This window comes from Salmo trutta, chromosome 4, assembly GCF_901001165.1.
Source record: "Salmo trutta chromosome 4, fSalTru1.1, whole genome shotgun sequence".
NCBI classification, from domain to species: Eukaryota; Metazoa; Chordata; class Actinopteri; order Salmoniformes; family Salmonidae; genus Salmo; species Salmo trutta.
Genome location: NC_042960.1, coordinates 71,044,400 through 71,060,705, shown reverse-complemented (window position 1 = coordinate 71,060,705; position 16,306 = coordinate 71,044,400). Strand labels below are relative to the sequence as shown.

General features: G+C 48.2%; 1 protein-coding gene across 1 annotated transcript in view; it reads left to right on the top strand.

Annotated features, from left to right (window-relative positions):
- Nucleotides 1–44: 44 nt before the first annotated feature.
- Nucleotides 45–16,306, top strand: part of map2k1 (mitogen-activated protein kinase kinase 1) — a gene marked incomplete at its 5' end in the record, with an annotated part of 36,606 nt that continues 20,344 nt past the window's right edge. The window contains 3 exon segments of the mRNA XM_029751953.1: nucleotides 45–167; nucleotides 9,262–9,339; nucleotides 12,287–12,338. Of these exon segments, the coding sequence (XP_029607813.1) occupies nucleotides 45–167; nucleotides 9,262–9,339; nucleotides 12,287–12,338 (253 nt within the window).

Here is a 16,306-nt window from a genome sequence, read left to right as displayed (position 1 = left end):
GTCTCCTCTCTGTATTCCAGCTGATCCACCTGGAGATCAAGCCGGCCATCAGGAACCAGATCATCAGAGAGCTGCAGGTGCTGCATGAGTGTAACTCCCCTTACATCGTGGGCTTCTACGGGGCCTTCTACAGCGATGGAGAGATCAGCATCTGTATGGAGCACATGGTACTACCGTACTACACTATACTACACTATACTACACTATACTACACTATACTGCACTATACTACACTATACTACACCATACTAGACCTTCTACAGCGATGGAGAGATCAGCATCTGTATGGAACACATGGTATTACCCTTATGGGATGACTACATAATGCCAGGGTATATCTGGTGGTCTGTCTCCTCATGGCTACATAATACCAGGGTATATCTGGTGGTCTGTCTCCTCATGGCTACATAATACCAGGGTATATCTGGTGGTCTGTCTCCTCAGCTACATAATACCAGGGTATATCTGGTGGTCTGTCTCCTCATGACTACATAATACCAGGGTATATCTGGTGGTCTGTCTCCTCAGCTACATAATACCAGGGTATATCTGGTGGTCTGTCTCCTCATGGCTACATAATACCAGGGTATATCTGGTGGTCTGTCTCCTCATGGCTACATAATACCAGGGTATATCTGGTGGTCTGTCTCCTCATGGCTACATAATACCAGGGTATATCTGGTGGTCTGTCTCCTCAGCTACATAATACCAGGGTATATCTGGTGGTCTGTCTCCTCATGGCTACATAATACCAGGGTATATCTGGTGGTCTGTCTCCTCATGGCTACATAATGCCAGGGTATATCTGGTGGTCTGTCTCCTCATGACTACACAATACCAGGGTATATCTGGTGGTCTGTCTCCTCATGGCTACATAATACCAGGGTATAGCTGGTGGTCTGTCTCCTCATGGCTACATAATACCAGGGTATATCTGGTGGTCTGTCTCCTCATGGCTACATAATACCAGGGTATATCTGGTGGTCTGTCTCCTCATGGCTACATAATACCAGGGTATATCTGGTGGTCTGTCTCCTCGTGGCTACATAATACCAGGGTATATCTGGTGGTCTGTCTCCTCATGGCTACATAATACCAGGGTATATCTGGTGGTCTGTCTCCTCAGCTACATAATACCAGGGTATATCTGGTGGTCTGTCTCCTCATGGCTACATAATACCAGGGTATATCTGGTGGTCTGTCTCCTCATGGCTACATAATGCCAGGGTATATCTGGTGGTCTGTCTCCTCATGACTACACAATACCAGGGTATATCTGGTGGTCTGTCTCCTCATGGCTACATAATACCAGGGTATATCTGGTGGTCTGTCTCCTCATGGCTACATAATACCAGGGTATATCTGGTGGTCTGTCTCCTCATGGCTACATAATACCAGGGTATATCTGGTGGTCTGTCTCCTCATGGCTACATAATACCAGGGTATATCTGGTGGTCTGTCTCCTCGTGGCTACATAATACCAGGGTATATCTGGTGGTCTGTCTCCTCAGCTACATAATACCAGGGTATATCTGGTGGTCTGTCTCTTCATGGCTTCATAATACCAGGGTATATCTGGTGGTCTGTCTCCTCAGCTACATAATACCAGGGTATATCTGGTGGTCTGTCTCCTCATCACTCAGCCACATAATACCAGGGTATATCTGGTGGTCTGTCTCCTCATGGCTACATAATACCAGGGTATATCTGGTGGTCTGTCTCCTCATGGCTTCATAATACCAGGGTATATCTGGTGGTCTGTCTCCTCAGCTACATAATACCAGGGTATATCTGGTGGTCTGTCTCCTCATGACTACATAATACCAGGGTATATCTGGTGGTCTGTCTCCTCATCACTCAGCCACATAATACCAGGGTATATCTGGTGGTCTGTCTCCTCATGACTACATAATACCAGGGTATATCTGGTGGTCTGTCTCCTCATGGCTACATAATACCAGGGTATATCTGGTGGTCTGTCTCCTCAGCTACATAATACCAGGGTATATCTGGTGGTCTGTCTCCTCATGGCTACATAATACCAGGGTATATCTGGTGGTCTGTCTCCTCATGACTACATAATACCAGGGTATATCTGGTGGTCTGTCTCCTCATGGCTACATAATACCAGGGTATATCTGGTGGTCTGTCTCCTCATGACTACATAATACCAGGGTATATCTGGTGGTCTGTCTCCTCATAGCTTCATAATACCAGGGTATATCTGGTGGTCTGTCTCCTCAGCTACATAATACCAGGGTATATCTGGTGGTCTGTCTCCTCATGGCTACATAATACCAGGGTATATCTGGTGGTCTGTCTCCTCATGACTACATAATACCAGGGTATATCTGGTGGTCTGTCTCCTCATGGCTACATAATACCAGGGTATATCTGGTGGTCTGTCTCCTCAGCTACATAATACCAGGGTATATCTGGTGGTCTGTCTCCTCATGGCTACATAATACCAGGGTATATCTGGTGGTCTGTCTCCTCATGACTACATAATACCAGGGTATATCTGGTGGTCTGTCTCCTCATGGCTACATAATACCAGGGTATATCTGGTGGTCTGTCTCCTCATGACTACATAATACCAGGGTATATCTGGTGGTCTGTCTCCTCATGGCTTCATAATACCAGGGTATATCTGGTGGTCTGTCTCCTCAGCTACATAATACCAGGGTATATCTGGTGGTCTGTCTCCTCATGGCTACATAATACCAGGGTATATCTGGTGGTCTGTCTCCTCATGACTACATAATACCAGGGTATATCTGGTGGTCTGTCTCCTCATGGCTTCATAATACCAGGGTATATCTGGTGGTCTGTCTCCTCAGCTACATAATACCAGGGTATATCTGGTGGTCTGTCTCCTCATGGCTACATAATACCAGGGTATATCTGGTGGTCTGTCTCCTCATGACTACATAATACCAGGGTATATCTGGTGGTCTGTCTCCTCATGGCTACATAATACCAGGGTATATCTGGTGGTCTGTCTCCTCAGCTACATAATACCAGGGTATATCTGGTGGTCTGTCTCCTCATGGCTACATAATACCAGGGTATATCTGGTGGTCTGTCTCCTCATGACTACATAATACCAGGGTATATCTGGTGGTCTGTCTCCTCATGGCTACATAATACCAGGGTATATCTGGTGGTCTGTCTCCTCATGACTACATAATACCAGGGTATATCTGGTGGTCTGTCTCCTCATGGCTTCATAATACCAGGGTATATCTGGTGGTCTGTCTCCTCAGCTACATAATACCAGGGTATATCTGGTGGTCTGTCTCCTCATGGCTACATAATACCAGGGTATATCTGGTGGTCTGTCTCCTCATGACTACATAATACCAGGGTATATCTGGTGGTCTGTCTCCTCATGGCTACATAATACCAGGGTATATCTGGTGGTCTGTCTCCTCAGCTACATAATACCAGGGTATATCTGGTGGTCTGTCTCCTCATGGCTACATAATACCAGGGTATATCTGGTGGTCTGTCTCCTCATAGCTACATAATACCAGGGTATATCTGGTGGTCTGTCTCCTCATCACTCAGCTACATAATACCAGGGTATATCTGGTGGTCTGTCTCCTCATCACTCAGCTACATAATACCAGGGTATATCTGGTGGTCTGTCTCATCATCACTCAGCTACATAATACCAGGGTATATCTGGTGGTCTGTCTCCTCATGACTACATAAGACCAGGGTATATCTGGTGGTCTGTCTCCTCATGGCTACATAATACCAGGGTATATCTGGTGGTCTGTCTCCTCATGACTACATAAGACCAGGGTATATCTGGTGGTCTGTCTCCTCATGGCTACATAATACCAGGGTATATCTGGTGGTCTGTCTCCTCATGACTACATAAGACCAGGGTATATCTGGTGGTCTGTCTCCTCATGGCTACATAATACCAGGGTATATCTGGTGGTCTGTCTCATCATCACTCAGCCACATAATACCAGGGTATATCTGGTGGTCTGTCTCCTCATGGCTACATAATACCAGGGTATATCTGGTGGTCTGTCTCATCATCACTCAGCCACATAATACCAGGGGTATATCTGGTGGTCTGTCTCCTCATGACTACATAATACCAGGGGTATATCTGGTGGTCTGTCTCCTCATGACTACATAATACCAGGGTATATCTGGTGGTCTGTCTCATCATCACTCAGCCACATAATACCAGGGTATATCTGGTGGTCTGTCTCCTCATGGCTACATAATACCAGGGTATATCTGGTGGTCTGTCTCCTCATGGCTACATAATACCAGGGTATATCTGGTGGTCTGTCTCCTCATGACTACATAATACCAGGGTATATCTGGTGGTCTGTCTCCTCATGGCTACATAATACCAGGGTATATCTGGTGGTCTGTCTCCTCAGCTACATAATACCAGGGTATATCTGGTGGTCTGTCTCCTCATGGCTTCATAATACCAGGGTATATCTGGTGGTCTGTCTCCTCATGGCTACATAATACCAGGGTATATCTGGTGGTCTGTCTCCTCATGACTACATAATACCAGGGTATATCTGGTGGTCTGTCTCCTCATGGCTACATAATACCAGGGTATATCTGGTGGTCTGTCTCCTCATGGCTACATAATACCAGGGTATATCTGGTGGTCTGTCTCATCATCACTCAGCCACATAATACCAGGGTATATCTGGTGGTCTGTCTCATCATCACTCAGCCACATAATACCAGGGGTATATCTGGTGGTCTGTCTCCTCAGCTACATAATACCAGGGTATATCTGGTGGTCTGTCTCCTCAGCTACATAATACCAGGGTATATCTGGTGGTCTGTCTCCTCATGACTACATAATACCAGGGTATATCTGGTGGTCTGTCTCCTCATGACTACATATAACCAGGGTATATCTGGTGGTCTGTCTCCTCATGGCTACATAATACCAGGGTATATCTGGTGGTCTGTCTCCTCATGACTACATAATACCAGGGTATATCTGGTGGTCTGTCTCCTCATGGCTACATAATACCAGGGTATATCTGGTGGTCTGTCTCCTCATGGCTACATAATACCAGGGTATATCTGGTGGTCTGTCTCCTCATGACTACATAATACCAGGGTATATCTGGTGGTCTGTCTCCTCATGGCTACATAATACCAGGGTATATCTGGTGGTCTGTCTCCTCATGACTACATAATACCAGGGTATATCTGGTGTGCTTTCTGGAATAAGAGCGAGCGTATATCGTGGTAGAAAGGGCAACAGAGGATAAAATTAGTTTCACTCTCTATTTCTTTGAGGTCACAATAATTATATAGGCTTTCCTTTTCCATTTCACCACAATACCCAACCTGTTTCAATACGCAGAGGCAATATCCCTGATCTTATCTGTGCACATAGAGATCTCTTGCTTTTAGCTCGGTTATACATAATATATCTGTCACACAACAAATTCACCCTTAATCAAACAAAAGGTTCTCAATTTGAGTTTATGATTAATCTCCTCCAACCATTTTATTTTTTTTATATTTCATCACCAGTTATTTTTTAATCATATCTATGTCTCCCTTCATTTGGTTTTTCATACAGATATTCACAGTCAGACTGTTTAAAAAGGTCAGACATTTCAGTTGCCCAGGCTCCCCTTATGTATTGTTGTACAAATCAGCTGGGCTAGACAATCTGGACCCTTTCTTTCTAAAATTATCTGCCAAAATTATTGCAACCCCTATTTACTAGCCTGTTCAACCTCTCTTTCGTATCGTCTGAGATACCCAAAGATTGGAAAGCTGCCGCGGTCATCCCCCTCTTCAAAGGGGGTGACACTCTAGACCCAAACTAGATCCAAACCAATCTGGTTTCAGAGCATGCATAACTAGCTCTGAAACCAGATTGCATAGCGGAGAATGTACGGTGGGATTCGAAATGGTCGGTAATCTGTTTGTTAACTTTGCTTTCGAAGACCTTAGAAAGGCAGGGTAGGATGGATATAGGTCTGTAGCAGTTTGGGTCTAGCGTGTCCCCCCCTTTGAAGAGGGGGATGACCGCAGCTGCTTTCCAATCATAACCGCCATCGATAAGAGACATTACTGTGCAGCCGTATTCATCGACCTGGCTAAGGCTTTCGACTCTGTCAATCACCACATTCTTATTGGCAGACTCAACAGCCTTGGTTTCTCTAATGACTGCCTCGCCTGGTTTACCAACTACTTCTCAGATAGAGTTCAGTGTGTCAAATCGGAGGGCCTGTTGTCCGGACCTCTGTCAGTCTCTATGGGGGTGCCACAGGGTTCAATTCTCGGGCCGACTCTCTTCTCTGTATACATCAATGATGTCGCTCTTGCTGCTGGTGAGTCTCTGATCCACCTCTAAGCAGACGACACCATTCTGTATACTTCTGGCCCTTCTTTGGACACTGTGTTAACTACTCTCCAGACGAGCTTCAATGCCATACAACTCTCCTTCCGAGGCCTTCAACTGCTCTTAAACGCAAGTAAAACTAAATGCATGCTCTTCAACTGATCGCTGCCTGCACCTGTTCGCCCGTCCAGCATCACTACTCTGGACGGCTCTGACTTAGAATATGTGGACAACTACAAATACCTAGGTGTCTGGTTAGACTGTAAACTCTCCTTCCAGACTCACATTAAGCATCTCCAATCCAAAATTAAATCTAGAATCGGCTTCCTATATCGCAACAAAGCATCTTTCACTCATGCTGCCAAACATACCCTCGTAAAACTGACCATCCTACCGATCCTCGACTTCGGTGATGTCATCTATAAAATAGCCTCCAACTCTCTACTCAACAAATTGGATGCAGTCTATCACAGTGCCATCCGTTTTGTCACCAAAGCCCCATATACTACCCACCATTGCGACCTGTACGCTCTCGTTGGTTGGCCCTCGCTTCATACTCGTCGCCAAACCCACTGGCTCCAGGTCATCTACAAGACCCTGCTAGGTAAAGCCCCGCCTTATCTCAGCTCACTGGTCACCATAGCAGCACCCACCCGTAGCACGCGCTCCAGCAGGTATATCTCACTGGTCACCCCCAAAGCCAATTCCTCCTTTGGCCGTCTCTCCTTCCAGTTCTCTGCTACCAGTGACTGGAACAAACTGCAAAAATCACTGAAGCTGGAGACTCATACCTCCCTCATTAGCTTTAAGCACCAGCTGTCAGAGCAGCTCACAGATCACTGCACCTGTACATAGCCCATCTGTAAACAGCCCATCTATCTACCTACCTCAACCCCGTACTGTATTTATTCATCTTGCTCCTTTGCACCCCAGTATCTCTACTTGCACATTCATCTTCTGCACATCTACCATTCCAGTGTTTAATTGCTATATTGTAATTACTTTGCCACCATGGCCTATTTATTGCCTTAACTTACCTCATTTGCACTCACTGTATATAGACTTTTTGTTTTCTTTTGTTCTACTGTATTATTGACTGTATATTTGTTTTACTCCATGTGTAACTCTGTGTTGTTGTTTGTGTCGAACTGCTTTGCTTTATCTTGGCCAGGTCGCAGTTGTAAATGAGAACTTGTTCTCAACTAGCCTACCTGGTTAAATAAAGGTGATATAAATAAAAAATAAATTTCCCCTGTTATTGCAAGTACAGGTGCAAACTTTGTGGACACCTAAATAGTAACGGAGTCCTCTGTTATGAACATGTTCGTTTTTTTAAATACCGCTTAGTCCAGAACAGGACAGACACATGTCTGATACAGTTTGGAATATGTCGCATAACCAAACTCTTTGATTGGTTTTTGTTCTTCCTATAAAACTCCCCCAAGAGCTCTACTTGATGAGTCGTCCAGGGCAGATGTTCCGTATAGAAAGGTAATATGTTCATCAATTAAAAAATACTCAAATATTTATAAATGCTAGTAAACTCCAGAATGTCTTCACCAAAACAAAACTGAAAAACACTTCACTTAGTCGCTGGTTTTCTATAATGCATTATCTGTGTTTTAGTCTGGTTGATCATGAGTCTCCATCTTTTACACCAAGTCATTATCTGTGTTTTAGTCTGGTTATACTACACAGGATGGTAGGTAGCCTAGCGGTTAAAGCGTTGGGCCAGTAACCGAAAGGTTGCTGGTTCGAATCCCCTAGGTGAAAAATCTGCAAGGCACTTAATGCTAATTGCTCCAGGGTCACCATCAACAAAAGCTGATCCAGTCCACGTGTGGCTCAGTTGGTAGAGCATGGTGTTTGCAACACCAGGGTTGTGGGTTCGATTCCCACGGGGGACCAGTATGGGGGGGGAAAAATTTATGAAATGTATGCATTCACTACTTTAAGTTGCTCTGGATAAGAGCGTCTGCTAAATGACTAAAATGTAAATGATCCCTGGCTGTGACCCCACAATCCAAGGGTTTCTCGGGCAGTTGTGATATGCAACTACTATACTAACTACATGTGATGGAAAGATCAGCATCTGTATGGTACTACTACTATACTCAGTAAAATGAAACATTATATATAATTTCACCTTTATTTAACCAGGTAGGCTAGTTGAGAACAAGTCCTTTATTTAACCAGGTGGCCAGTTGAGAACAAGTCCTTTATTTAACCAGGTAGGCTAGTGGAGAACAAGTCCTTTATTTAACCAGGTAGGCTAGTTGAGAACAAGTTCTCATTTACAACTGCGACCTGGCCAAGATAAAGCAAAGCAGTTCGACACATATAACAACACAGAGTTACACATGGAGTAAAACAAACATACAGTCAATAATACAGTAGAAAAGTCTATATACAATGTGTGCAAATGAAGCAGGATAAGGGAGGTAAAGGCAATAAATAGGCCGGAGTGGCGGAAAAGTACAATATAGAAATTTAACAATGGAATGATAGATGTGCAGAAGATGAATGTGCAAGTAGAGATACTGGGTTGCAAAGGAGCAAAAAAAACAAATAACAAGATGGTGTATTAATTAGTATTAATTAGTATTAATTAGGTGTCTGAACCTTTTACTGTAATGAAGTAAAATTATTTAAAATACCTTCTTCTGTCCATCTCTCTGTTCCTCTGTCCCCGTCCATCTCTCTGTTCCTCTGTTCCCGTCCCCTCTCTCTGTTCCTCTGTTCCCGTCCCCTCTCTCTGTTCCTCTGTCCCCGTCCATCTCTCTGTTCCTCTGTTCCCGTCCCCTCTCTCTGTTCCTCTGTTCCCGTCCCCTCTCTCTGTTCCTCTGTCCCCGTCCATCTCTCTGTTCCTCTGTCTCCGTCCATCGCTCGGTCTGCAGGACGGTGGTTCTCTGGATCAGTCTCTGAAGAAAGCAGGAAAGATACCAGAACAGATCCTGGGGAAAGTCAGCATCGCTGTGGGTACCTCAAACACATCTATGTTTATCTCTCTCTTCATCTATCTCTCTGACCCTCTCTCTCTGACCCTCTCTCTGACCCTCTCTCTCTCTCTGACCCTCTCTCTGACCCTCTCTCTCTCTCTGACCCTCTCTCTGACCCTCTCTCTCTCTCTCTGACCCTCTCTCTCTCTGACCCTCTCTCTGACCCTCTCTCTCTCTCTGACCCTCTCTCTGACCCTCTCTCTCTCTGACCCTCTCTCTGACCCTCTCTCTCTCTCTGACCCTCTCTCTGACCCTCTCTCTCTCTGACCCTCTCTCTGTCTGACCCTCTCTCTGTCTGACCCTCTCTCATGTTAAATTTCAGTTTAGGGGCTTTATTGACATGGGAAACGTTGCCAAAGCCAGTGAAATAGATAATAAACAAAAGTGAAATAAACAATAAAAATTACCAGTAAACATTTACACTCACAGAAGTTCCAAAAGAATAAAGACATTACAAATGTCATAGTATGTCTATATACAGTGTTGTAACAATGTCCAAATAGTTAAAGTATGAAAGGGAAAATAAATAAACATAAATATGGGTTGTATTTACAATGGTGTTTGTTCTTCACTGGTTGACCTTTTCTTGTGGCAACAGGTCACAAATCTTGCTGCTGTGATGGCACACTGTGGTATTTCACCCAGTAGATATGGGAGTTTATCAAAATTGGGTTTGTTTTCGAATTCTTTGTGGATCTGTGTAATCTGAGGGAAAGATGTGTCTCTAATATGGTCATACATTTGGCAGGAGGTTAGGAAGTGCAGCTCAGTTTCCACCTCATTTTGTGGGCATTGTGCACATAGCCTGTCTTCTCTTGAGAGCCAGGTCTGCCTACGGCGGCCTTTCTCAATAGCAAGGCTATGCTCACTGAGTCTGTACATAGTCAAAGCTTTCCTTAATTATTCTGTCTCTCTCTCCCTCTCTCTCTCTGTCTCTCGCTCTCTCTCTCTCTCTCTCTCTCTCTCTTAGCATGTTAGCATGTCTTAGGGGGTATGATATGAAATGCTAACCTACCCTGTTATTGTAATGGTGAGAGGTTAGCATGTCTTGGGGGTATGATATAAAATGCTAACCTCCCCTGTTATTGGTAATGGTGAGAGGTTAGCATGTCTTGGGGGTATGATATAAAATGCTAACCTCCCCTGTTATTGTAATGGTGAGAGGTTAGCATGTCTTGGGGTTATGATATAAAATGCTAACCTCCCCTGTTATTGTAATGGTGAGAGGTTAGCATGTCTTGGTGGTATGATATAAAATGCTAACCTCCCCTGTTATTGGTAATGGTGAGAGGTTAGCATGTCTTGGGGGTATGATATCAAATGCTAACCTCCCCTGTTATTGTAATGGTGAGAGGTTAGCATGTCTTGGGGGTATGATATAAAATGCTAACCTCCCCTGTTATTGTAATGGTGAGAGGTTAGCATGTCTTGGTGGTATGATATAAAATGCTAACCTCCCCTGTTATTGGTAATGGTGAGAGGTTAGCATCTCTTGGGGGTATGATATAAAATGCTAACCTCCCCTGTTATTGGTAATGGTGAGAGGTTAGCATGTCTTGGGGGTATGATATAAAATGCTAACCTCCCCTGTTATTGTAATGGTGAGAGGTTAGCATGTCTTGGGGGTATGATATAAAATGCTAACCTCCCCTGTTATTGGTAATGGTGAGAGGTTAGCATGTCTTGGAGGGTATGATATAAAATGCTAACCTCCCCTGTTATTGTAATGGTGAGAGGTTAGCATGTCTTGGGGGTATGATATAAAATGCTAACCTCCCCTGTTATTGTAATGGTGAGAGGTTAGCATGTCTTGGTGGTATGATATAAAATGCTAACCTCCCCTGTTATTGTAATGGTGAGAGGTTAGCATGTCTTGGGGGTATGATATAAAATGCTAACCTCCCCTGTTATTGTAATGGTGAGAGGTTAGCATGTCTTGGGGGTATGATATCAAATGCTAACCTCCCCTGTTATTGTAATGGTGAGAGGTTAGCATCTCTTGGGGGTATGATATAAAATGCTAACCTCCCCTGTTATTGGTAATGGTGAGAGGTTAGCATGTCTTGGGGGTATGATATCAAATGCTAACCTCCCCTGTTATTGGTAATGGTGAGAGGTTAGCATGTCTTGGGGGTATGATATAAAATGCTAACCTCCCCTGTTATTGTAATGGTGAGAGGTTAGCATGTCTTGGGGGTTATGATATAAAATGCTAACCTCCCCTGTTATTGTAATGGTGAGAGGTTAGCATGTCTTGGGGGTATGATATAAAATGCTAACCTCCCCTGTTATTGTAATGGTGAGAGGTTAGCATGTCTTGGGGTTATGCTATTTGTGCATGTGTAACTTTTCTCATCATTATTCACGATTCATTCAGGACTATCCGTAATCATGTACTCCCTGTGTACGATGTAATCATATTTTAGTTTCCCCCATCGTTTAGTTGGGTCTAACTATGTTGCTTTATCTCTCTCTCATTTTACTGAGCTAAAAATCTAAAATTGCAACACAAAAAAATATTGAATGATGCATTCGGGGAGATTTCCATGGAAGTATGTTTTCAACCATATCAATTGTACTCCTTCCCTGTGGCTCAGTTGGTAAAGCATGGTATGTGCTATGCCAGGGTTGTGGGTTTGATTCCCACAGGGGGCCAGTACTTAAAAAAAATAAAAAATGCATGAAATGAAATGTATGTATTCACTACTGTAAGTCGCTCTGGATAAGAGCGTCTGCTAAATGACTAAAAGGTAATGTAAATGTGTAGGCCTGTATGTTGATGTACTGCTGATGTACTACTGCTGTATGCTGATGTACTACTGCTGTATGCTGAGGCACTACTGCTGTATGCTGAGGCACTACTGCTGTATGCTGATGTACTATTGCTGTATGCTGATGGCTGCCTGTCTCTCTGCTCCTCCAGGTGATTAAAGGCCTGTCCTACCTGAGAGAGAAACACAAGATCATGCATCGAGGTGAGACGGAGGAAAAGGATGGGCGTTCAAAAGATTTTCATTCATTTCAAAACTGCAGATTTATAGCTAATCATCCATATTGTCAAAGGCGTTTAACACTGTGGACCATACTGTCTTGGTGTTTAACACTGTGGACCATACTGTCTTGGTGTTTAACACTGTGGACCATACTGTCTTGGTGTTTAACACTGTGGACCATACTGTCTTGGTGTTTAACACTGTGGCGTTTAACACTGTGGACCATACTGTCTTGGCGTTTAACACTGTGGACCATACTGTCATGGTGTTTAACACTGTGGACCATACTGTCTTGGTGTTTAACACTGTGGACCATACTGTCTTGGCGTTTAACACTGTGGACCATACTGTCTTGGTGTTTAACACTGTGGACCATACTGTCTTGGTGTTTAACACTGTGGACCATACTGTCTTGGCGTTTAACACTGTGGACCATACTGTCTTGGCGTTTAACACTGTGGACCATACTGTCTTGGTGTTTAACACTGTGGACCATACTGTCTTGGTGTTTAACACTGTGGACCATACTGTCTTAGTGTTTAACACTGTGGACCATACTGTCTTGGCGTTTAACACTGAGGACCATACTGTCTTGGTGTTTAACACTGTGGACCATACTGTCTTGGTGTTTAACACTGTGGACCATACAGTTTTGGCGTTTGACACTGTGGACCATACTGTCTTGGTGTTTAACACTGTGGACCATACTGTCTTGGCGTTTAACACTGAGGACCATACTGTCTTGGCGTTTAACACTGTGGACCATACTGTCTTGGTGTTTAACACTGTGGACCATACTGTCTTGGCGTTTAACACTGAGGACCATACTGTCTTGGTGTTTAACACTGTGGACCATACTGTCTTGGTGTTTAACACTGTGGACCATACTGTCTTGGTGTTTAACACTGTGGACCACACTGTCTTAGAGTTTAACACTGTGGACCATACTGTCTTGGCGTTTAACACTGAGGACCATACTGTCTTGGTGTTTAACACTGTGGACCATACTGTCTTGGTGTTTAACACTGTGGACCATACAGTTTTGGCGTTTGACACTGTGGACCATACTGTCTTGGTGTTTAACACTGTGGACCATACTGTCTTGGTATTTAACACTGTGGACCATACTGTCTTGGTGTTTAACACTGTGGACCATACTGTCTTGGTGTTTAACACTGTGGACCATACTGTCTTGGTGTTTAACACTGTGGACCACACTGTCTTAGAGTTTAACACTGTGGACCATACTGTCTTGGCGTTTAACACTGAGGACCATACTGTCTTGGTGTTTAACACTGTGGACCATACTGTCTTGGTGTTTAACACTGTGGACCATACAGTTTTGGCGTTTGACACTGTGGACCATACTGTCTTGGTGTTTAACACTGTGGACCATACAGTTTTGGCGTTTAACACTGTGGACCATACTGTCTTGGTGTTTAACACTGTGGACCATACTGTCTTGGTGTTTTGTCCCTCAGTGGTTCTAGATTTACTCAGGGAAAGGGGTAGGGTGCAGGGGGAAGGGGTAGGGTGCAGGGGGGAGGGGTAGGGAGCAGGGGGAAGGGGTAGGGAGCAGGGGGGAGGGGTAGGGTGCAGGGGGAAGGGGTAGGGTGCAGGGGGGAGGGGTAGGGAGCAGGGGGGAGGGGTAGGGAGCAGGGGGGAGGGGTAGGGTGCAGGGGGGAGGGGTAGGGAGCAGGGGGAAGGGGTAGGGAGCAGGGGGGAGGGGTAGGGAGCAGGGGGAAGGGGTAGGGAGCAGGGGGGAGGGGTAGGGTGCAGGGGGAAGGGGTAGGGTGCAGGGGGGAGGGGTAGGGAGCAGGGGGGAGGGGTAGGGAGCAGGGGGGAGGGGTAGGGAGCAGGGGGAAGGGGTAGGGTGCAGGGGGAAGGGGTAGGGTGCAGGGGGAAGGGGTAGGGAGCAGGGGGGAGGGGTAGGGAGCAGGGGGAAGGGGTAGGGTGCAGGGGGGAGGGGTAGGGAGCAGGGGGGAGGGGTAGGGAGCAGGGGGGAGGGGTAGGGTGCAGGGGGAAGGGGTAGGGTGCAGGGGGGAGGGGTAGGGAGCAGGGGGGAGGGGTAGGGAGCAGGGGGAAGGGGTAGGGAGCAGGGGGGAGGGGTAGGGTGCAGGGGGAAGGGGTAGGGTGCAGGGGGGAGGGGTAGGGAGCAGGGGGGAGGGGTAGGGAGCAGGGGGAAGGGGTAGGGAGCAGGGGGGAGGGGTAGGGAGCAGGGGGAAGGGGTAGGGAGCAGGGGGAAGGGGTAGGGAGCAGGGGGGAGGGGTAGGGAGCAGGGGGGAGGGGTAGGGAGCAGGGGGAAGGGGTAGGGTGCAGGGGGAAGGGGTAGGGTGCAGGGGGAAGGGGTAGGGAGCAGGGGGGAGGGGTAGGGAGCAGGGGGGAGGGGTAGGGAGCAGGGGGGAGGGGTAGGGAGCAGGGGGAAGGGGTAGGGAGCAGGGGGGAGGGGTAGGGAGCAGGGGGAAGGGGTAGGGAGCAGGGGGGAGGGGTAGGGTGCAGGGGGGAGGGGTAGGGTGCAGGGGGGAGGGGTAGGGTGCAGGGGGGAGGGGTAGGGAGCAGGGGGGAGGGGTAGGGTGCAGGGGGGAGGGGTAGGGTGCAGGGGGGAGGGGTAGGGAGCAGGGGGAAGGGGTAGGGAGCAGGGGGAGGGGTAGGGTGCAGGGGGGAGGGGTAGGGTGCAGGGGGAAGGGGTAGGGAGCAGGGGGGAGGGGTAGGGTGCAGGGGGGAGGGTGCAGGGGGAAGGGGGGAGGGGTAGGGAGCAGGGGGAAGGGGTAGGGTGCAGGGGGAAGGGGTAGGGAGCAGGGGGAAGGGGTAGGGTGCAGGGGGGAGGGGTAGGGAGCAGGGGGGAGGGGTAGGGTGCAGGGGGGAGGGGTAGGGAGCAGGGGGAAGGGGTAGGGTGCAGGGGGGAGGGGTAGGGTGCAGGGGGAAGGGGTAGGGTGCAGGGAGGAGGGGTAGGGAGCAGGGGGGAGGGGTAGGGTGCAGGGGGAAGGGGTAGGGTGCAGGGGGAAGGGGTAGGGTGCAGGGGGAAGGGGTAGGGTGCAGGGGGAAGGGGTAGGGAGCAGGGGGGAGGGGTAGGGTGCAGGGGGGAGGGGTAGGGAGCAGGGGGGAGGGGTAGGGTGCAGGGGGGAGGGGTAGGGTGCAGGGAGGAGGGGTAGGGAGCAGGGGGGAGGGGTAGGGTGCAGGGGGAAGGGGTAGGGTGCAGGGGGAAGGGGTAGGGTGCAGGGGGAAGGGGTAGGGTGCAGGGGGAAGGGGTAGGGAGCAGGGGGGAGGGGTAGGGTGCAGGGGGGAGGGGTAGGGAGCAGGGGGGAGGGGTAGGGTGCAGGGGGGAGGGGTAGGGTGCAGGGGGAAGGGGTAGGGTGCAGGGGGAAGGGGGTAGGTGCAGGGGGGAGGGGTAGGTGCAGGGGGAAGGGGTAGGGAGCAGGAGGAAGGGGTAGGGAGCAGGGGGAAGGGGTAGGGTGCAGGGGGGAGGGGTAGGGAGCAGGGGGGAGGGGTAGGGTGCAGGGGGGAGGGGTAGGGAGCAGGGGAAGGGGTAGGGTGCAGGGGGAAGGGGTAGGGTGCAGGGGGAAGGGGTAGGGTGCAGGGGGAAGGGGTAGGGAGCAGGGGGGAGGGGTAGGGTGCAGGGGGGAGGGGTAGGGAGCAGGGGGGAGGGGTAGGGTGCAGGGGGGAGGGGTAGGGTGCAGGGGGAAGGGGTAGGGTGCAGGGGGAAGGGGTAGGGTGCAGGGGGGAGGGGTAGGGAGCAGGGGGGAGGGGTAGGGTGCAGGGGGAAGGGGTAGGGTGCAGGGGGGAGGGGTAGGGTGCAGGGGGGAGGGGTAGGGAGCAGGGGGGAGGGGTAGGGTGCAGGGGGGAGGGGTATGGAGCAAACTGGAACTGACTGTACCCTCTTAAATGTTTCATGCCTCTCTTTCTCCCTCACTGCCTGTCTCCCTCTCTGCCTGTCTCCCTCTCTGCCTGTC